At 47.7% G+C, this 23,000-nt stretch overlaps 4 protein-coding genes across 4 annotated transcripts; 2 read left to right on the plus strand and 2 right to left on the minus strand.

Moving 5' to 3' along the window:
- Positions 1-6,643: 6,643 nt before the first annotated feature.
- JR316_0008309 (uncharacterized protein) lies at positions 6,644-7,902 on the minus strand (the record flags this gene model as incomplete). Its single annotated transcript, XM_047894024.1, has 6 exons — positions 6,644-6,709; positions 6,775-6,860; positions 6,983-7,042; positions 7,149-7,308; positions 7,375-7,456; positions 7,550-7,902. The coding sequence occupies 6 exons, from the start codon at positions 7,900-7,902 to the stop codon at positions 6,644-6,646; spliced, it is 807 nt and encodes a 268-aa protein (XP_047747339.1).
- A 160-nt stretch (positions 7,903-8,062) lies between these two features.
- JR316_0008310 (uncharacterized protein) lies at positions 8,063-8,734 on the minus strand (the record flags this gene model as incomplete). The annotated part of the gene is made up of 3 exons (XM_047894025.1): positions 8,063-8,353; positions 8,412-8,597; positions 8,639-8,734. The coding sequence occupies 3 exons, from the start codon at positions 8,732-8,734 to the stop codon at positions 8,063-8,065; spliced, it is 573 nt and encodes a 190-aa protein (XP_047747340.1).
- A 1,474-nt stretch (positions 8,735-10,208) lies between these two features.
- JR316_0008311 (uncharacterized protein) lies at positions 10,209-11,894 on the plus strand (the record flags this gene model as incomplete). Its single annotated transcript, XM_047894026.1, has 1 exon — positions 10,209-11,894. One exon carries the CDS (start codon positions 10,209-10,211, stop codon positions 11,892-11,894), a length of 1,686 nt encoding a protein of 561 aa, XP_047747341.1.
- Positions 11,895-15,111: 3,217 nt separating this feature from the next.
- Positions 15,112-15,897, plus strand: JR316_0008312 (uncharacterized protein; the record flags this gene model as incomplete). Its single annotated transcript, XM_047894027.1, has 3 exons — positions 15,112-15,139; positions 15,199-15,277; positions 15,336-15,897. 3 exons carry the CDS (start codon positions 15,112-15,114, stop codon positions 15,895-15,897), a joined length of 669 nt encoding a protein of 222 aa, XP_047747342.1.
- Positions 15,898-23,000: the final 7,103 nt, after the last annotated feature.

The raw sequence follows: 23,000 nt of genomic DNA on the forward strand, positions 1-23,000 counted from the left end.
GCTCGATGCCGATGGGACTTTGACGGTGCGTGTACAATACAGACTCGGGCGATATTAACGCCAAACGAGATTGTGGGGGAAACAAGACCTAGTGCACATTCTCCTCAAATTCCGCATTCCGGCACATTCCAATCGCTTCCTCTCTTCTAGGGCTTCCTTTTACGCAAACTAAGAATACTCCAGGTAGCACCAATAAAGGGAGCTCCCATCAAACATTCCCCAATTTGATTCTGTTGACAGAATAATGCAGACTGCATGCCTAGCTGTGACTGCCGACGGCACGGTGTTAGTTTACCGAGACTTAAGACCCTTATATTCGACATAAGTCGGTATTTGCTACGAAAACATGTCCTCAGCTATGCCGTCAAGCTATGAGCTTAACACCATATTTCCACTCCCTACACGCCCGCCTGCCGCCAATCCCTTTTGCAAAATTGTTGTCGGTGAAACTTTCGACTCCGAAGACATTTCCCCGATGGCAGGGCTAGCCACATCTTGTCAGCAAACAGCCGTCATTGTGGCACGACACAATTTAATAGCTAGGCCTAAAGGGCAGGCTGGGTGCCCAAGTAGGGGTGGATATAACTTGCAGGAAGTTCTAGGATGGCCTCCATCCGTTTATACAGAGGTCCAGGTATGAGCATTGCCCTGTGACTTCTGCCAACCGGGTGCTCATAAAGAAGTTCAAAAGGTTTTTATTCAGGAAAGCGCAAGATCGTATATTAGAAACAATTCTTTAAGGCAAGGCAGAACGATCACGCAACAACCAAACGATGTCGTCAAGCTTATCTTGGAGGAGGTGGGTGGTCTTCATTTGTGAGTTTGACGATCTCAGAATAGTTAACCCGTTCAGTCAGGCACGTAATAAATTTGAGCATTTGGCGAGATATGAGAACAATTGGCCTTGCATGGACATGCTAAAGACTTTTCTCTCCAACGCTTCCACTGGGAGACGTGGTGCATGAGACTGTGATTAGAATCTTCTCTATTTTCTATATACAATAAGGATCACGAGCATATGATGTCCCAGAGCGCTTTGTGTTCTATCTGATCTTGACCGTCATTGTGTCGAAATAGGTCAGGTAGTCTCTTAAATTAGTAATGCTCGCCATCCATTTGAAATCTATGCGGGTTTATGATGCCTTGGACGCCTTCAGTTGGACGCCTTGGTCTTGGCGTGATATATGCGCACTCCGCCACAGGAGGCCACAGGGCGGAGATGATGTACTTAACCGATGAAATAAGTGGGTAACCTTGTCCAGTAATCTTTATTGTTTTTCCTGATCAATTGTTCTATCTATGTATATATGTGCGGAGACCCATTCAAATGATTTCGGCTACTCCCGCTCAAACCCTCGTTCACCGCAAAAGACAAAATAGCTTTCTAGCAGCTGTTGAAGCGCACATCTTGAAGTGAAAATGGATCACCCACCAGCCACAATCTTCTCAACTGAAAACGTGAGGACTTCATACTTTTTGTTAATGTTTGACATTGAGCTGTCTCAGACACTTGGACTGAGATTCCTGAAGGTTTACGATACACACAGCCGCCAAATAAACGATTTGAAATTCCAGTCCTGTGGAGGCCTATTTGCGACAGCCGGTAAGCATTTTGTTCGATGGCTTCGTTGATCTGATACAATTACTGCTGCCAATCCAGACAGAGATGGCAAAATATTCATCTTTAATGCCTTTGATACCAATCTTTCAAACCCCGTTACAACAGCGACGTTGAGTGAGGAGTTTGGTGGTGTTACATCGCTGCTTTGGATAGACAACGGTCTCATTGCAGTGGGATCCACAAGAGGTAAAATAAAGGTACTGGCCTTGAGCGAAAACTTGGTACTTGACATCTTCTTTGTCATATCAGACGCTCCGGCGAGCTTACTCTCTTGTCCAGAAACGGCTCACAGAAGTCTGCAGCACCCAAATGGATACCAACGAGGACATCTCATTGCATCCCATCACTACAATGGACTACAGTCACCACACCCATCAACTCACATGCTTCAATGGAGTTCTCGTCAGGACGTGGCATTTGACCAATCCTGGCTTGTCCGGTTTCTTTTCAAGTGCAAAGAAACTTATCCCATCCTTAACTCAAGGCCAAATAAATCTTTACAAGACGAATGTTTGGGGTTTTCTGAGATTTTCTGCCCTGGACGGGGGTAAATATATTGTGTGTCCTTACGACGCCCGATTGAAGGTAGGTATCTATCGTACCATCGACTGTGTCACAGTTGGGATTCTTTCAGTTCCAGGTTTGTTGAGGACCGCTCCATTTGGTATCTTTCTCACTCTTAGCACTATTAGGACACCATCAGGGTGTTGTGAAGGGCGTACACGTGCGTAATCGTCGTCATAATCTCCTCCAAAAACGACATTAACACCGAATTTAGTCGGTAACAGATGGTTTAGGCGACGATTACATTGCTTGCGTGTTTCAAACTAAAGGAGGGTTTGCTAAAATATGTGTTTGGACGGTAAGATTAGTGGATAACTTAATGAGCTGTGTTGACGATGTGACTTAGAATGCACCCAGAAAGGACACGCTCAGACGAAAATACCAGCGACACTGTAGCAGACTATGCTCAGGGGAATTCGTGTTGAATTTGATTATCATTTTCTTCACAATCTTCTTGATATTACATGGTCCTTTGGATCATCAGGGTGGAGTTCTCTCAACTATCGACTCGGATTAACTGACAGCAATAAGTGGTTTGGGCAGACCACCAAACAACCGTGATAGTGTATAAACCATTGCAGTGCATTGACAATCCTCGTTCATAATTCGCATACCTCGCAAGGCCTTCGGTGTTGTTTTTATACGCAATGAGATTGTCGATGTCCACCAACCCCTGCTCCAGCCACATTTTTCATACCGATATTATCCGTCAATGGTAACCACTCTGTCTATAGACAATACCTCTTAATTGAAAAATATCCTTCTTGACTATGCCTCTTGGATTATCCATTTCCAATACATTGTCCATAGTTGTATGATCCATCCACTTGTGTACTCGTCCATCTTGCTTGCCGTATTTACGATCCTCTACAGTGCATTCATCTGCAATAGCATGAGGTTTTCTATCATTTTTATGGCCTATGGTGGTTCCTCCATACATAGTGCAGTTGTCATTCCATTATCATTCATCCGCTGACGGGTACACGATTCCTTCGTCACTGTCGCCCAGGGAAGCCATCTACCGTACATACGCTTTGGCAATGTCTGGTGAACATCGGTCAAGGGAGTGGCTGTGTTGCCGAGCGCGGCACCACAGCACCGTGGGGCCGCTTAATCTGTTTTATTTCGACTCCATCGTACACAACCACCTGCCTCGCCACTGGACCGTTTTCTAGGTAAGTAAGATTAACAATCATTTTTCTTCAATTTTTTTTTTACATTTCGTAGTCTCGAAGGGCCCATAGGCCACTCTTAAGTCTCCCCGCCGCCTCTCGCTCAACTGGTGTAACAGGCCGCCACCCATCTCCCTCGTTGACGCTGCAGTCGCCCTCATTTGACGACCCAGCCCCAGACCGCCCCCTGGCCAGTACACGCCGTTTCCACCGTGTCACCAGCGCCACCACCCTGTCCAACCATGACGACTTACAATCCGTGCGTTGTCTCCACCACCCCGCCACCCTGGCAACGACGTCAGCACCGGCGCCACCCTCACCACCACCACCACCACCACAACACGCAGTTGCGTGTCCACACTCTCCGACCACGCCGACGCACAGCCTGTGCGTCGTCTCCATCTCTCCGTCTTCCTGGAACGACACGCAGCGGTCTGCGTGTCGTACCTTCCACCCCGTTACCGCCGGCGCCACCCTCTACCACACAACGACACGCAGCGCAGCCACCCCACCGCCGGCGCCACCCTCTACGACCATAACGACACGTCGTGCTGCCACCCAACCCCCGCCCACACTCTCCAACCACGACGACACGCAGTTGCGCTGCGTGTCGTTGCAGCCACCCCACCGCCGGCACCACCCTCGCGTTTTTGCGTGTCGTTGATCCCACCCGAACCCCGCTCTCTTGCCCCACTGCCGACACTCCCCCAACCACGACGACGCACACCGCTGTGCGTCTCATGCTTCACACCTGCCACCGACACGCAGCGGTCCTGTTGCCGCTGCTCCCCGCGATTTCGGCCCACAGCGACACGCATGTGCTCGCAAAGCTGCAGGGTGTGCTGGGTATTGGTGGTATGAGCGGGATCGGCGCTGCGGTGATATGTGCTGCTGTTACCTTCTGTGGAGGCGTAGCGGCGGGACGAGTAGCCAGTACATGCTGCTCGTCCGGTGGGGTGGAAATGACTTGCGCGTTGTGCACGGTAGGAAGCGGGAGGTCAAGAGGAAATGAGTCGCGGCAGACAACCGCTGTCTATCCTGCGTATGTGATGGGTTGGGGAGTGTGTGTAGGACGGAGGAGGGGGCGGACGCAAACGCGAGCAAGACAAGACGAGCAAGGACATTGGCGCTCGTTGTCGGTTGGACGGCGGGGCGCAGAGGCAAGAGAACTTCACAGATGAGTGGACGGGGATGAGTTGAGATGCAGGCAACGTCACCGTTTCTCGCCTCTGCATCTGCATCTGAACGCAAAGCAGCATTTCAATGTTGACAGTGGTAGCATTGACAGTGGGATGAGCCCCTCTCTTCACGGTTTGTGACGACAGCGGCAACGAGGGATGGCTAGCACCAATGAGGAGAGGGGCAGCAATGATGAGCAGAGGTGGCGTGGGGTGCAACAATGGGTGGCCACAACGAGAGGTGGTGGTGAGCAGGGCGAGCGAGGAAGGCTTGCTGTTGGTTGGGACCTGCGCTATATATAATTTACTACGACACTTGATATTATTCCCGTAAAATGACCCCAATCTATTCATATGCACATGAAATATGTCTGAGAAACTTTCAAGTGAGCCTGAAAATATAGCAATTGAGACTCAAAAGACACTGTTAATAACCTGATATCGCATCGTGCCTTTCCGTGATTGGAAAGCATACACACATGAATGTACATACTTATACTAAACGGATACATATCGCCCAGCCATCAAAGTTCTGCTATTCGCTTGCCAAACAGTTTTCTTTCCCTTTTTCTAGAGAAAAAAACGTGTCATGTGTATATATTCTCAGAGGTCGCTGTTCAGGTTGAAGTTGACTGTGTCGAGGTCGCTGTTCAGGTTGAAGTTGACTGTGTCGATAGGGTCGATAGGGTCGATAGGAGCTTGCCAAGCCAGTAATGACGGGAGACAAAGATAGAAAATTGCACCTCCTAATGCGATCAAAATAAACACAACGGACACGATTGTGATGAAGATTAGCTTCCAGGGCGATATGGGTGATGTATCTGTTCTTGATTTGACAACAGTGTTGCGAGGTTTCTTGTCCTTGGCTTTGTTCTAATCACCTTTTTGTCAGCGTCTCCTCATGATTGGCGCGGACTGAGTAGCGTCTTACCCTCCAGACATATATCTTGGATGGCTGATCTCCCGAAATAGATGTGGATACAACCACATCCCCCTGGGCGGTATGGGACTTTGACTGACTTCATCAGAAAGGGAAGATATCTATCCAACAAACTGCTTACATGCACAGCCTGAATATCTTGTTTGCCTGTAGGAGGCAGAGATTTGGTGAGGCCAGGTCAGATGTGAGAAATAGGACAGGTAACATGTCAACAATACCCTGATGTAACCTTCCAACCAGGGATCCGCCCTGCGCCTTGTGCAGCTGGATATTTCCGTCTGCCGATGGTATGACAAGATATTTACCGCCTTGCAGGAAAGAGATTGCTTGATGACAGTCGGGAACGATTTTAAGTCTGACGGTGTCGATTCTGTTGAACTGGGTGTCGAAGAGATCAACCCCGTCACGTAGGTTGAAAATCGCCAGGCGGTTCAAGTTTTTTAGAAATATCGCAAACCCACTTGGTATCACGCCAAATTTCAGTTAGCCCATACGAACAGACAAATATGGTCGATGGACCTACATGTGGCGGTTATCAGGGGCGCCTTCCTCGTGTCCGAGGACAACTTCCTGAATTTTGGTCAACGTTGGCGCATCGGTGTTATCGAGAGCGTAACATTGTCTGGAGTTTATTCAGTGTGTTAACAGGGCCCATATCAGCGATTCTGAACTTACACAGTAGCATTTTCCAAAAATCCGGCTAAAAGGTGCGACCCCCGACGAAATGAATGAGACAAACCTAGGCTGACAGTAGCTTGTTGGACTGTTTGCTAAAATGATTGGGGTCAAGTTCCCTAAATACACGTCATTCACTGCCGTCTATGAGCATCACTGTCCGTAACCACTGGTGGAAACACCCCACATCGAGATACTCTTGTGCCCCTGACCGAGAGAAACCAATCGCCTGGTATCTGGGCAGTAGTCCATAGAATAAACCGGGACCTGCGCAGCCCCATCTCCATGAGCTATGACCTTACACACTTCAATGAGCTAAAGTGAGACAGAAGCAGTAAGGAGACAGGTGGGGGGAATAGGACTAGATAAAAAAACATGCCCTATTGTTCTGAAGCGAAAAGATGACAATGGCCCCCCTCGACATTCCGACCGCCAGTAGTTCTGAACCGAGCCAGAGTAAAGGCAGACGCCGCGCCATATTTCAAGTCAAAAATTATGTACTGTAGTGCTTGGAGGGTGTCGGAGAGGTAATCATAAAGGACGAGAGTTCCCAGGTCATCTGTGAACAGACAGACCGTTAGTAAATGCACTGGATGCAGAGTCATCTTACTGGAGACAACAAACAAGCCCCCATTTCCCGGCTGGATCATCAGCAGATTTAAGCCGTGATACCGGGTCTGGTAGACGCGGTGGAGGGCCAAGTTTAGCTCCTACAAATCATATATGGGTGGAAACTAAACTTTGTGAAAAACGATACGCACATTCTTTCTTCCGAAGCCAATGGATATAAACTGTCCCATGCTAGGCTTAGATAGATTAGGGTGTTATGTACGTGGGGAGGGTTGGATGGAGGATATTTGACGCAAGTTTGGAGCGAGCTTCTTATACTGCTCTATCACAATTGTAATATTACCCTTGTTGTCAGTTCCCTATTCATTTGTCCCGGCGTAAAATGCACTCAGTCACTCAATTCGGAAAGCTTGAGCTCCACATCAAACCATCAAAGATACGGAAATTTTCGCGCAAGGTGTTCTTAATTGTTATTGCTACAGTTGCTTTGGCGTCAGGGTCCGAGAAGAGTGCAGGTACGAGTCGCTTTTCACCAAATACGCCTGTCCAAACAATGGGGGCGCCTGTAACCCCAAACGTCACAAGAGTCTAACAATAGAAGAAATTATCAGACAAATTGTTACGTTAGTCGGCAACTACATTTTTTTCGCTTACACAGGTAAGTGGGAGCTTTACAATCAACTGTTCGAGTTTATCGCCTTGCCCAGTCTCTGCCAAAGTCTTGTAGTCAGGGTAGCTTTTAAAATAAGGGAATCAAGGAACCATTGTACCTTCTCGAGTTCGCTAGCGGGATCCTATCAATGTCAGAGCTGTGTCCGCTATTGCACACCGCCGTTTGAATACAAGGCCATAAAGGATCAAATTATGCCTTTTCAGTTCTACGTTACGAGTACTCTGCTCACGGCCAGGTGATGGACCGTTTGACTTTTGCGGATTCACGGAAGATCTAGCCGCAAAGAGGAAGGATGCAGAGACAAGAGTGAATGTGTCGACTTGGTGGGAGAGCACGGCGGCAATGTCATTATTTTGAACAACGGCATCATGGATTCTAGTGGATTTGTACGGAGAAGGCATGCATATCGACACCCCAAGTTGTGTCCGTACCGTTTGGAATGGCGTCGGAGTCGGGGAAGGCCAGGGAAACTTTTCATCATCCATACATCTAAGATTTTCAGCAGTCATGATTATTTTATTGTCTATCCAAATGGTGTTTTAAGTCGTCCATCTTCGCATAACCCCATCACCCTTGGATAGTCACTCTAAGATAATCATTGGTTCCCAGCAACAATCCAGCAAACAGACGTCAATGCATCCATTTCTAGGCTCTAAAATAGCCTTGTGACTATTTGGGTGTACGACCTGCCCCATTTTTGGTGGGTACTCTCGTCCAGGTCGGTGGAGGACTTACCTGGATTGAATCCGAGCCCAGTGTGACCTTCAAATCGTCTATCATAACCCCAATGTTATTGTTGTATTCCACCATCACTTCAGCGAGATATTCCGTAGAGTAATCGCGCAGATTCTTGTAGACTCTAACTTTAACAAAAGCCTGTGGGATCCGTTGGATGTTACTGTCATCGTCGACGTCCATGTCAAATAATGGGGAATCTTGAGCCTCGTTGCTGTCATCCTCCTGAAGGAAAGTGCATCGGAGATATCTATAACACAGAGTGAGATGGACAGTAACTTACCAGTAGCAACAGGTGTTTCAAGATGCTGTTGATATAGTCTTGTTTGATATGGGCAGGTCGATGGATTCCACCGCTCTTCGCAACTTGAAGTTTGAACGTCTCGCATATGCGCTTAAGCACGGTCACTTTTGAGCCTTCAAGAGATTTCAAACCAGTGAAGGCCCCGCCAAGTTCATCCGAAACCGCCTATTTAAAATTATTGGTAAGATTAGTATACAATGTAACACGGTAATGGTGGTTTCCTTTCTGAAAACTTCTTCTTCATTCTTGGACCGCTTCATGGCATTTGTAGTTTGCAAGGCTTCCTGGATTTTACGTTTCATTCTGTGAGTTCTTGATCCAGAGTTACGATATGCAGATGGCAGCCAGGAGTTAAAAGACAGATCATAACTATGTCACGAGATTAGATTACTTATCATTACTCGTCACCGAATGCTCGTTGGCTCGCCGTGGGGGCATGCCCAAGGCGTGCCTGAACCGTTCATATGGGTAGGTATCCCAAACGGGAAGTTGACAGAAAAATGTAGAGAAATTGTACAATTTTCATCGGAAAATAACACGATGACCTTGAGAGGGAAACTTTGGAATCTACGCATCACTGGGAAGGAAATTTCGTAGAATACCGATTCCAATCCACTGAAAATTCGCGCTGGCGCGCGGTTCTCCTTGAACATGTAGCTTCCATGTTCAACAATGGATTGTATCTTATATTCCGGGGAATTGGGTAAACAAACCCTGAATTAACCATGAAACGGCCACAGCGAGTAGATCCGTGGCCTGTAGGATGCGCGGGAATGTGGCTGTGCCGGCAATTCGGCTGGAGGAATTTATCCGCTTTTACAGTTTGCTTCTCTGCCGAGTCCGTTTGTGAGGCCGTCGTTCATTGGTTTCCCTCACGCCAACGAGGGCCACAGGCGCGAATTTTTGGGCGTTTTAATGCAGCGGGCTGCTGAAAAAAATTAATATTGCTAATAAACCACAAAGTCTCCTTTTTATAGCGTTGGCGTACGAATGTAGCTTGACGAAAGGAAAATGTTCCATAAAACTTGCTTGACGGTGATGAACAAATGACGGATGGTGAGAGGGTCACATTAATATACTAGGATGCTGGGCCTCCACAGCCCGACCTAACCTAATTGAGTTGTGTGGGAACCATCATGCAGAATAATATTAATAGTGCATCAGTCCATTGGCTCAACTCATCATACACATGGCCTAATTGGGTGAGCTGAGAACTTTTGAGCCGCCAGGACAATTGATCCCACCTCTTGCACCCTCATCTTGCACCCTTGGTGAACTTTCTCCATGTAGTTCTCTGCACTTACTCATACGCCTCAGAAATTGCTCGCACTAGAATTGCCGTATTGGCTTTTTGTATGAATGGCACAGGTAGTTCCACCTAGATACGGATACGTGCCATATCATCCAGAAGCCCTTTAAATGTTCCTCGACTAATTATCCATGCCAGCGTCCCATAAGCCACATATTTAGGTTTCTAAAACAAACTAGGAATAACACAGAAGAACTGTCTCGGCGCTTTTTGAGATGTCCGTCATTTGTATAGGCCGAGTCTGCCATAATTATAGCTTGACTATAACCTAATTTTTTTTTTTCGTCGAAACGACCTCCCTTCGTCTTTGTTTCGTACTGTTGCAGCGCCTTTCACCCGTCATTCAAGCCGACCAAATCGTTTCTCCTTCCAACATTTTCTAAACCATTTGAATCTTTGAACCATAGTGAGTCCCTGCCTTTTTTGACACCCTGGATCTGAACGCTCCTAATCAAAGACACAGGACGATGCCTATTGCGACGGACTTTCCTAGCATCCAAAAAACGAAGGACGACGTTGATTACATCGACGCCGTAGTCAAGCAGATAGAACACAGAATTAAGCAGCTTGTGGCTGAACGAATCTACCTTAATCGAAAACGCAATAGCTACTCGCCCGCCGTCAAACTGCCTCCCGAGCTACTGTCGCTCATCTTTCAGTTTGCTTGCCTACCCGATGAAGGACACCAACTTGAATATCACACGCCAACCATGTACCATTACGGAGAAATAAACCAGGGCCTATGTATTGGGAAAGGTGCTTTGACCCCATTCTTTCTTGGCACCATCTGCAGTGCGTGGCGACAAGTCGCACAGGACACCTCACAGCTCTGGTGTGCCGTCATTGTGTATATGAATCAGCGGCATGCAGATTCACAAGCTGCCCTGCTCAAATCATGGCTCAAGCGCTCTGGACAACGTCCCATCTCCGTGAAGCTTGTAGAGGGAGACAAGGCGAATAATCGAGACGCTGACTGGCCCACAGACGTCACGGATATAGAAGGGGATGCCAACCACGAAAGAGCCGACCGGTGGCCCGCCGATTTCGTCGATGTCTCGTCAGCTGTAATCAACGTACTCGCCTCCCACTCAAAACAATGGCACACAATTGATATATTCGTCCCTCACTCATGGAAGTTAGAACTTGCAAAAGTGCGCCATAATATCCCTCTGTTAACGAGCTTGACGCTGCGCGTGGCAGACACCTGCCCTTCACTTGCATACATCGACGTATTCGCCTACGCCCCCCAGCTACACTCGGTCCACCTGGTAGGGTACTCAGTCACAGATATCTGTCTTCCTTGGAAGCAATTGTGCCATCTTGAGGGGGAATACTTCAGTTCATGGGATTGCCTCAAAGCCATGCATCTTGGGGTACGACTTAGGAAGTGCCAGTTCGAACAGCTCTGTCACGGATTGGAGTTTACCACCTTCAATAGCCGGCCTATCAAGCACGAGTATCTTACTTCGTTCGAATTGTTGATGAAGACTACGCACGAGCTCGATACCTTTCTCAGCTCGCTGATGTTACCTAATCTGAAAGAACTCGTGGTGTCGCTATCCGATGAAGAGTCTCTGTTGTGGCCCATAATCCCGCTGATGCGTCGTTCAGATTTCAAACTACAGCTTCTTCATCTCCTTGGCACAACACCGGATGAAGAACAATTGATCGGGTTTTTAAAGGTGCAGCCGTGGATTAAGTCTTTGATACTCCTCAACCCACTGGTTACCACAGGTGGAACTCTGGGCTATAGCTTTATTGAAGCGATGACGCCCATGAAGGCCAGAAAGGAATATGACCAGCCAATAGCCTATCTCCTTCCAATGCTTGAGCATTTTGAGTATCAAGGCGCCACATCGTTCACTCCACACAGCCTTGTTCGTCTTCTTTCCAAACGGTGGCAAACAGGTGCGCAAATTTTGGGTGAGGCCCCAGTTACACATCGTCAGCCACTCCCCTACCCAATCCCTGCAGTTAAGGTCCTTCAAATGCAAAAAGTCGAACCAGCTCTTCTCCGCTCAGTGACCATCACCATTTCCAGGGCATGGAATTTAACATTGTCTGACACACAGATAGTTCAACGTCTTGAGGAAGAGGGCATGCATATCCAACTTCTCGAATTCCCCTCTCGCAACCGTAGGAGGCGTATTTAGATAGCCATCCCTGCTGACATTTCATTACCAATCACCCCCAATTTGTTACAAAAAATTTGTCTAGTGTGCAATATAACTATGGCTTTTACTTTCAACAGACCAAAGTCACTTATTTAAGTATGTGAAAGGTCAAGGTTAAACGCTACAGGATTCCATTTCTACGTAGCGTGCAGAGGACCACCAGACACGAATCTGCTTTAAAACGAGTAAGGACGAGTTGAAGATGTGCAAAGATACCGCCACCCACGTTTAGGTATACGGTTTGTGGTTTGTCTAGGAGGGACTACGTTGTAGGAGGATGCTGGCGGGCGAAGGTATACCTCTTGAGATCTTTTGACGATGACCCTTATCTCAAACATGCCCAGAACCTGCCATAGACAGTTTATGGAACGGTGAATATGTTCAAAAGCATAACTTAGGAGTCAGGGTCGGGTCATTACTTGAATCCTGCGAGCCTAATGCCCATTTCCATCCCGGGAATCCCTTTCTTATCGCACCTGATTGAGATTTAATCATCAACGCAACATCTTCTCAACCTCATCGGATATCTGATCCTCCGACTCCGATATTATTTGGACCGAGGCGATTTGAAAAAGTGCGAGGGATAAACCAGAGCATAACTAGATGGGTGGATCGTAATTAAGGAGGCGAAATCCAGTCTGGAAAGCGAAACAAAGAGAAATGGTGACATAAATTCAATTCGATATCAGCAGCCTGCCGAACGTTTTGGGGCTGCTTAATGGGGTTTCTTAAAACATATCATTCTCGACCACGGCCCTACTGGTAGTCATCCCACGCCGTCAAGAACAATGATTGCAGGGTCTTGCAAGAATCTAAATAGACCCGCAGAGAAATCTCTTCAGTTATCAACCGGTACTCTTCCATAAGTTTTTTCGAATCAGCGTTACAAGGCCTCATGAGCTTAGCACTTGATTCCGTTTTTTTCAGGCAAATAATGTCTTTTCCTACTCACGAAGTCATTCATTCATGTTGCATTAACCCTGATGGCTTGCAACTCATCACTGGAGGTACGGAGGTATGCTGAGATACCTGCAACCTTCGATGAAAACTAAAGTCCCAACCCTTTCTTGACTTCAGGAAGCTCCAACGCCGTTAAAGTGTGGTCAATTTCCAGTGGTACCCTACAACAAACAATATATATTGGCTCAGAAGTAACTTGGATATCTTGGGCGAGGATAGATATCAAGTTTGACAGCTTTTGGGTGGGTTCTGTTGACGGGTCAGTCAACCTATATCATTGTCATAGAGCTCGGGCCCCCAATTCCCGTTTTTTTGGATCCCTATACAATACCATCAAGGGACAGTTTTCTTTGAGACAACGGATCAAGGTATGCACACTAAACACACATACACCCTGCTTGTTGGTGGCTGAGGGCATACAACAGGTTCGAAGCCACGTTCACTACTCTTTAAGCCTGAAGTTTTCCTTGTCTGGTCCTGTTGAAGGGATTTCTTCTGTGGAAAACATTGTAGCGGCTGTCGGAGACAAAGATATACAGGTATGGGAGGTAGAGGCGCATCCGGAAAAGGGAAGCCCTGCGTCTCTTCGTTTTACTCTGTCCGCGATAGAAACACTTCCAGGAAACCAAATATCGCACAATCATATTCCCGACGTATCCTTAGGACTTTCACACGCTATCTTAGCCCAGAAGCGGATTCATTCCGTTCACTGTCTCCAGAACTCGATGCTTCTGGTCTCCTTTGTTGACTCACAACCAACAGGACAAGAAGGTGTTTTGTGGGTGAGCTTTTTCATGCAAAATAGATGATACCAAAATTGTGTATACTAGGGCCTTATACCGTCTGCGACCTTGGAGATTTTTCCGAGCAGTTGTGATTAACCGGAGAATGTAAGCCCTCCTTCATCCACTACCATACCTCTTCAGCTCATGTTGAAAAATATTCTATGTCGTTAGAGGGAAGTTGGCCGTTAGTCAAGACCAAACCAGGCTCGCTTTTACAAATCTTCTCAACGGTGTTGAGTTATTCTCTTTACCAAAGCTCCAATATATCGGATCAATCGCACAGAACATTTGTCCGAAGTTGAATGTCACCGTTGGGGTTGTCTATTTAGACAACGATTTGGTGGTTGCCGGGGATGGAGGATGTTTATCCATTTACCGCATTTCAGCAAACTGCCCGATTCACCGGCTTCAAGGACCGTTAGACGAAGGTATGTATGCGTGATACTCCCATCTTAAGCTGGCTAATGCGCCATTTGCAGATGTCTATCGTAGCATTGATGTGAGTCATTCACTTGCTGTGGAAAATCAATGATTAATGCGGTATTTGAGGTCTCCACTGCACATCACATTGTTATCGGCGGATCAAATTCAGGGTTAATCACCGCATGGAAATGGGAGAAGGTGACTTGATAACTCCTGGCTGTATACCGGAACACTGATATCGTATGACAGATGACTGCACGTGGAAATATGAAAGAAAGACGTTTTGTTGAAGGTCTCTGGTACTGTTTCTGTGTCGCCCTGTCACTCCTTTTATTCATCTCCATCCTCCTTGCCTGCTACCTTTGGCATCAAATACGGCTCACACAGACCTCGCGTCTCTATTCTTCCCCTCGTTAGTTCCATATTTATGACGATATGTAGTTACCTATAGAATTTTAATGTAATCCAAATTTGTTCCTGGGCAGAGGAGGGATTCATTGGCTGTGATTTCTGAGTAACGGTCGCAATTCCGAATGCGCTGGCCATCCACCAACCTGTCCATTGCAAGAAATATTTTGTTCAGATAACCGTAACCGTGTGGGTACGACGTTGTAGCAGTGTTTCTATGTATAATAACGGATATCGCAAGTGCCTCACGGTGATCTCTGACTCGGCCTATTTACCAACTGAGGACTGTTTGATTTCTGTTCGATCTGGGGCACAACGCCTGCTGTATCTCGATCTGTAACAGCAACTCCGAGGATGGCCTTCGCATAGTTTGAGTGTAAATCGGGTCCAAGCCGAGGTTTCCAGAGAACATATATACCACGGGACCATCCAATGTATTCATCAGCATACTCAAGATGTCTCCAATTTCATCCGGATCTTCCGAGGGCCAAACTCGACCTAGTGTCGGGTTTTTAATTATCTCTCGACCATACACAACGGAATTGCAACATTTAGGATCATATCATCAGCTCTGTTATTTGACACCAGCAGGTCAATGGACTCTGGCAACGACTGGAAAAATGAGCGTTTGTGTCTGGCTCGGACCTGGTTCATAATTCCCTATGGACGTTCACTACTACGTACTGATTCCTGTGAAAAAATTGCAGATCAGCTTACCATCGACATCCCAGACCTTGTCGTTTTCTTCATATGGCCGGGGAAGAAGATTATCTTGCGAATCTCCATGTAAGTGCAGCAGTGTCAAGGGCGCTGAAGGTGCGCTAAGGCAAAAGTTATGGTGTAGTCTCAATTTCACAAACCCTTCCGACCTTACCGTCATCGATTTAGACAGACCGAGCCAAGAGAATACCATGTCGCCCGAGACAAGCATCATATTTCACGAACTCCTCAACATCAACACCTCCCCGTGCCTCTTGTTCATTGGCCAAGACAAAGACATTGGCATAGATACGATCTTCAAAGAATCCGACTCCTTATCCTTTGCAACATTCACACTTAATACTGTAATCGGTGGCATGGAATTCTTTGAGAGGCATATTGTTGAAGGGGATGCGCTTCACTCTGAGACTCTCAAGAAATGGTTTGCCATCACTTCCCAGGCGCTAAATGACCAGGATCCAGCAACTTTTCTATTTGATCCCACCATACTGCTGGTGGGCGTGATAAATCACATTAGGGCCACCATAATCAACAATCATACCTTTGATATCCAAGGGAAAAAGTCAATTGCGATCCCTTTCGCTTTCATTCGCAGTTGGTTTGACATCCTGTTGGCTTTACTGAAAGGACCGGAGAAAGATATCACGGTTAGACAGCTGCTTGATTTAGGGAGGGTTGTTAACTGAGGTGGCGACGGGGTGAATGCACAGGAGTAGATGAAATAGCTGTAATGATGATGAAATATTCGCTGCGTCAGCAGGGATCAAGAGCTGTTGACTTCCCAAGTTTGTTGGCGCCGCCTACTGATGCTGTAGACGTTGTACAATTACACATAAAAAATTTCCTTGATAACAACCCTGCTCACCAAGCGGTTCAGAATGCATGACACACGCCGGTTCGGCCATGCGACCACAACCAACTGCCCGCAGCACAAGCACCCCAACTCAAACGCCCAAGCAGGAATTCATCATCTGTAAGCGAAACATCGACGGACGAGTTACCTCGCATGTGACAGAATTCGTTGAGCTCTCGAGCGCCAGCCGATTTGGTGCAAAGGTCAGGAGAGGTGGGGTGGGCAAAACCCAAGAGTTGGCACGGTAAGAACAATGGAAGGCCCATGGTCGTCGTATTTCAGCATTGTGGCGCCGCGTAGTTCCACAGATGCAACCGGTTGCGTTCCTGCGGTGTACTGACTGGAAGGATGGAGTGTCTGAGGAGCAAACCTGCCATGCTGGCCAGAGCATCACGTCAATGAAATTGAAATCGGGTCAGTATTGCAGTGGCGGCCAGAGTCATCTGGCGGAAGTGGTCTCACCGTGTAAATACATAGAAATGGGGTTGAGGATCGCCACCTGGATCCGTAATTGTGAGTCTGCCATGAAAACAGTCGGCGCTATCCCTTGAAGTCTGAAAAAAGGAGATGGAAAGTAAAAAAGGGGAAAAAAAAATCAAAATACCTCCTTCGGCTCAACCCAGCGTGAATTCATGAGACGGTTTGAGTACCAAGGGTGTGGAGACTCGAACAGAACAGCCGCAGGATATGTCAGAGCGCCCCGGGACCATTGACGGCAGCCGTGAGTTCAACCGTGTACATGTATGGGCAGTGGGCGGGGACGTGGCGGTTACCTTGTGGAAAGGATGCGAAATAGAGCGCGCTGCGAAGTTGTTGGTGATGGAGAAAAAACGAAGACAATGAGTGAATTTTGTGCGGTCTTACGGGCGCATGCAGGAGCAATGTTGGGCCAGTGCCTTGACCCCCCCGTTCGTTCGCACGGAGCGTGCCGAAACTTACCTGCATGTCGACTCAGAGGGACGCCCGAAGGCGTACTGCATTTCTGACGTCCGACATCTATGTCGGAATCGCGGGGTGGGGGTGATGAGAGCAACAACGCGCCTAACGACGATGACGTGGTGGGTTGGGTCGTCGGGCGGGGACCAACCCCGCGCACCGCGTGTACGCCGCCTCCGATTCGATGAACTGGTCGAGGGCCGCGTTTGGTCTGTTCCCTATGGGTGGTAGGTGTGGATATGTTGGGACCCAGCCAAAGCCACTCCCGCCAATCCCTGTCTACATTCGAAGCCTACCTGAAACCCCCAGCCCAGGGGTGATCCTTGGTTTTTCAGGGAGGCTGAGAATGTAGACAGGGAACGGCGAGCTTGGGCATGTACTGTGCGAAGCGCACGCACCTGTGGCATTATTTCGGATCCGCAAAGCAACGATGGTGGATGGGTCGTTGTGAACGTGCGGACAAGAATGCTGACCAGTGAGTCGGTGAGTTGGTCTGATCCGGTGTGATGACCAATCATGTATCTGTCACGTATATTTGTCACGCTGTTAAGTTTAGGTAATTCTTCCAAAATTCTGCACATTGAAAAGGGGGAAATATCGCGTTGATTCGACGACGGAAACCATCTACATACAGCCTAGTTATGTAGGAACATGAAGCACAATACATATTCAAGAGAGCTTGAGTCCAGGAAAGTTTGGCAAAATGCACAAGAGGCGGAGAAAGTCAGGTAAAGGGTATGAAATGTAGAGACAAATAGGTGGCCTTGACCATGACATAGACCGGCTCGCTAGCCTGTCTCATCTACATACTTATAACACACACCACGCCCACGTGAATTATATGTCCGCACGACGCTACTCCAAAGCAACTCCAAAGTAAGCCACTCACATACCAATCCACCAACTGTTTGCCACACAGAGGTCGGACGGCCGAACTTGTTCATACCAACGGCCATTTTGGAGGCACCATGATGTATAGCTCTTTTCCGTGCCGCATTTAAATACCCTTAAGTTCTTGCTGCCACAAGACGTGATACGATTTGCCAATGCCAGGTGACAGTAGCTATTAACGGAAGACCTGATGAACATTATTTGAAGCGACTCCAAATCAGGGAACCGTGTCAGCCATTTTGACATGTAGGACTATAAACAACAGAAACAATGAGATAAATGTCGAACACAAAAGTTGGTTAAGACGCACACTGAAGGCCTCCCAGTCCCCTGACAGGGACCCGGTGTCATTTGTGATACAGGCAAACTTCAGGACCAGGTCATGAATATTGACTGCAACTTGTAGGTGAGTCTTAGAAAAGCATAAACAGCTGTGGGAGTACAGCCTGAGATGATCTTTGATTGCTGCAGGGAAGTGTATGCAGTGTGAAAATCTGTGGAACGGTGGACCTTGGTGACGGGTAACTGCCTTCACGAGCGATTGCACTTCATCGCAGAACACGTGGGTATGAGCACACAGTCGGTTCACTGGCATAACGGTAACACAGGAGAGAATTGACTCATCCGCCATTATCCATCCGGCATAGTTGGACGAAATGGTGAGTGTGTGGAGGGGTGGAAGCTTGAGGGGAATGGCTTTCAGAGTGACGGCGCTACCGGGGGTACAGTCTCTGTTTGTTAGAGTTAGATGGCGTAGTTTACTGTTGCGAGAGAAGAAGTAGGGAGGGAAGGAGACTTGGGTTATGTCCAAGAGAACAAACAGCACCATGGTTGACAACATGGGCATCTGTATATACCCGAGGACGCTCTGTAGATCGCCAGCTGTGGGGCAGAACAGATTTAAATATGTAATGCATGATCCCCGGAGTAAGGGCTGCAAGAGAGTTTCTGATGAGGGGCCGTTAAAGAAGGACAGTCCCAACGACATGCATGCAACGCCGTCAATCATACGACGCACTGCATCCTCATTTACCGGCAAATGTTGATATAATGTGCTGAGAGGCCCAGAAGGAAATGTGGCATCCGTGATTCCATCGCTTTCTGATCCCTGTTGCATATAAATGTGTGTGCAAGGACCGCCAACTGAGGCCAAGAATCTGAGAGTAAGCTCTGAAGCTATGAGGGGAAGAATTCCGAGGCAATGCGGGTTAGATGAAAGGCAAATTGACGAAAAGACGATCTCCGATTCTTCCAGGAAGCGAAAGAGCACGCTTTGAAAGTAGTACACCGACGCTAAATCAATCGACAAGTTAAGTTGAGCTCCTGTGAAATACCCAGGGGGAAGGGCGGATAGAAGGATGTAGACAGCCCGGCGAGGACTGTGCGCGGAGATGGAGATCTGCATAAAACGCTCGCAGGAACCATCCCCATACGAGGCACATATAACCCCCCGACGGCGCAGGTACAGGTCATAACAAGGCAGTTGGAAAACTTTGGAAGCACGTGCAAGCGAGAGAATGTCGGTGGCATCAAGGATTTCGTTGACGACGAGATGGTGGACGTCAAAAGGAAGTTGTAGAAACTTAGATGACAATGTAGCGCGACGTTTCTGAGATCCACAAATTTATATAAATTTCTGGGATGAGTAGGGTTTAAATACCTTGCATTGCATGTTGCCCTCATCTGTGTCCATTCTTTTCCGTTTGCAATCAATCGATACGTTGCTAATGACGCTCCCTTGACCCGGTACAGAATCCCCCTGCCAGAGAAGAAAAGTATCGTTAAAACCTTGAAACTTGGTAACCATTTGTCGGTAGGGCGTACCACCAGCAGGGAAATAAAAGTGTCAGTTCTCTTTAAGAAGTGCTTCAAAATCGACGTCATGCTATGGGGGTGGAAAGATGGACCGAAGACATACCTCGCCAATTATATTGCTTTTAAGACAATGACTTTGAGGTGGTTTTTGTTGAACCTATGACTGTGATCAAAACCAGAATGGGGTTCATGATTTTTCTTTTTGTCTACAAGTCTCATACGAAAGTTACCGTAATAGCGGCTTTTGTGGACGAAAAAAACCCATTCGTATTAGCCGCGTACCTGAAAATTTAAACCAGTTATCTGAAAACAAAGTCATCCGTCGTTAGATTGAAACTGATTTACCTTGTAGGAGGGCACTTCATCTAAAAGAAGCCATTTTTACCAGTGTTTCTGGATCCCGGCCCATGTCCGACTTCAGCTTCATCGGCGGGTGCAACGGAGCTCTTCAATACGAGGTCTCCCTTAGCCGTACACACCTGACAGTGGATCCACCGCAGTCATTCCGAAGGTTGTTAACCTCAGATAAGTGGGGGGGGATTGAACCATTCGTGAATACTAGTACGCACTGGAGGCCCCGGATCTCTCCGTTAGGGGGTCTCACAATGCGCTTGGCACGCTCCATGACTTTGACAACCCAATTGCAACCAGCTTTTCGCAGCACATATCTATACAGCGAGATTCGATCGACGATTCCCAACCCACGGTCGCCACAACTCCTCCACACTATATCTCCGGTCTGGTCCATGGATCATGATGAGTGGGGCGTAACTACTGTCGACACCGAGTGGTTAAACGTCCTTCGGTTTATCTACCATGTCGCACCCCCGAATAACGCCACTTGCCCCATACAACCAGACCGGTGCGTTGTCTGTGGACACAACTTCCTGACCATTGCGGTATCATTACCTTCCTACCCAATACCCGACTACTGCGCTGTCAAAGATGCCGCGCCCGTCATCCCTGACCACTGGCCTGATTTTCAGCAGCCCACTTGTCTATCTGTTGGTGGTTTGTAAAATTCATCACCCTCATTTTCACCTACACACCATGCCTTGACCCTTAGGTGTATCTCGCAGAGTATTCCCCACCTGTCTGACAGTTTCGCCTTTTTCCTGCAGATACTGAACAATGCCATATGTTTGGCATCAACTACCTCAGATTAGCTACCTCATGTCGGCAGCGTTTGGTCGTAGCCGTGTCCACTGAAGGATGGGTGCCTGAGACAATTGTACTTCGTCCAGTATGATAGTTGTGTAACGTTGGTACTTTTTCAAGTGCTTCATTCTGGATTTCGGGGAATTCTGCGCATTTAGTCCGTCCACGGCCCTTGTACTGATGTTTTTGAAAGCTGCTAATGTCAGAAAGGTATCTGAGGTAACTGATGCCAAACATATGGCATTGTTCTGTATCTGGTATCTGTATCTGGTGCTCTTTCAAGTGTGCCATAGCACTTGAATTTAGGGAAGGTGGCGCATTTTGTCTATACACGGTCCTTGTTCTGACGTTGGCAACAGCACCATGGTCCTTGTACCTCTCTTGTTTACTACTAAGTCTGGGAACGGTTAGGTAGCATTTCTGTTACCGGATTAGACACAAAGTTGACATTGCACCGACCTTCAAAAGGCACCAGTTTTTAGAGGCGACCGTCGTACAGCTGCTCTCTCTCACATCTACCTACACCCACTACAACGTCTATGTTATTGGGAAAAGGTTCGTCTCGTCTGCTACATAAAGGTTGTCACGGCACCAACACTACCGTCATAGGAAGAACGGTTGCTGAGAGGGCGAAGGATGTATCCGAGCATCGAGCTAAAGCGAAGAAGGACCAAGGGATACCATTGGATCAGGAGATCTCCCAACATCCACAACTCCAGAGAGGTGTGTTTGTTGGGTTCTTTACTGCATCTCCTCAAGTAAACATTTTTTGTTTCTTAGCACCACTACCTCATACTGCAACCCCCTACGTTAAAAAATCCAAACCGACGCTCGCAGACATCAGGAGGCATCATGCCTCCATTTGTGCATCCTCAAAAAAAATGGGCGAAGTTTCCTTGCCCAAATCCGACATTAGGGTCGATAAAGTCAACGTAGAAGGTGAAGATGGTCATCTTGTCAACACATTCACCCTCACAATTATTCCAGGGGTAATCCCAGCAGTGAAGGTTGACATAGTCGACCAAATTGAGCGTCAGTTCTCGCAAACCCTTTCAGTCACAGCACCACAAGGCACTCGTCGAAAGCAGCAAACAGATACTCCGGAGATATATAACTCAGGTTCACTTTTTCTTATTTCATTCATCTTTTTGAGCTGCGCTTACTTCTTTATATTAGGCCGGTATTTTGACGATGCCTCCAAATTCGCGAAGATTCTCCCGTCGTCGTTGCTTTCGTCGTTCAACGCACTTCTGCAGAGCTTGTTCTGTGGAAGTTCTCAAGCCGCGTCCGACGCTTCTCTCTCTGGATCTAAGCAAGTTCGAGAACAAATCATGAAGGAGGTACACGGCTCAGCAGGGCCTACCGGGGTGAATCTCGCTGCAACAAAGCACAGCCCAACCGACATACGGACTGTTCATAGGATTTTTGACAACATAGAGCCGGATGTGACAGTTTTTGCCACCTGCCCTGATGTACACTGCTGTACCCTCTATCCACCAACTTATCGCGAAAACAACATCCCTGAATACCCTTCACAATGCACCGAGGTTAGATACGGCAAGCCCTGCGGAACATCTCTTGTAGGAGGTTTCAACACCAAAAGCGGAAAAGCAACACCGACGCCTGTAAAACCCTATTCATATCGCCACTTCAACGACCATGTCGCTGCGATGCTCTCTAGGCCAGGAATAGAGGACGCTATCGAGTCCCATATGGCCAAGACTGCCAGTGGATCGAGTGCACTCGAAACCGAACTTGAAGACATTATGGGTTCTAGCGAGCTCCAAGATGTTTTAGATAGCACCGGCCAGCCTTTTCTTCGACAATCTGGGACTGAGCTTCGTCTGGTCTGGTCACTTGCGGCCGATTGGTATAATCCCTTCACCAACAAGGCATCCGGAAAGGTGGTGTCCACCGGTGTGGTCGCAATGATCTGTCTCAGTCTCCCTCCTAACATTCGGTACTCAGAAGAAAATATCTACGTCTGTGGTGTTATCCCTGGTCCACAGGAACCAGCACTTGACGCAATCAACCCTTTCATTACCCCACTCATGCACGATCTGAACGCCTCTTATCACCCTGGAACCTATTTCTCGCGCACATTCAATCACGAGAATGGACGGTTGTGCCGTTCAA

Source organism: Psilocybe cubensis, chromosome 7 (assembly GCF_017499595.1).
Source record: "Psilocybe cubensis strain MGC-MH-2018 chromosome 7, whole genome shotgun sequence".
Taxonomy (NCBI): Eukaryota; Fungi; Basidiomycota; class Agaricomycetes; order Agaricales; family Agrocybaceae; genus Psilocybe; species Psilocybe cubensis.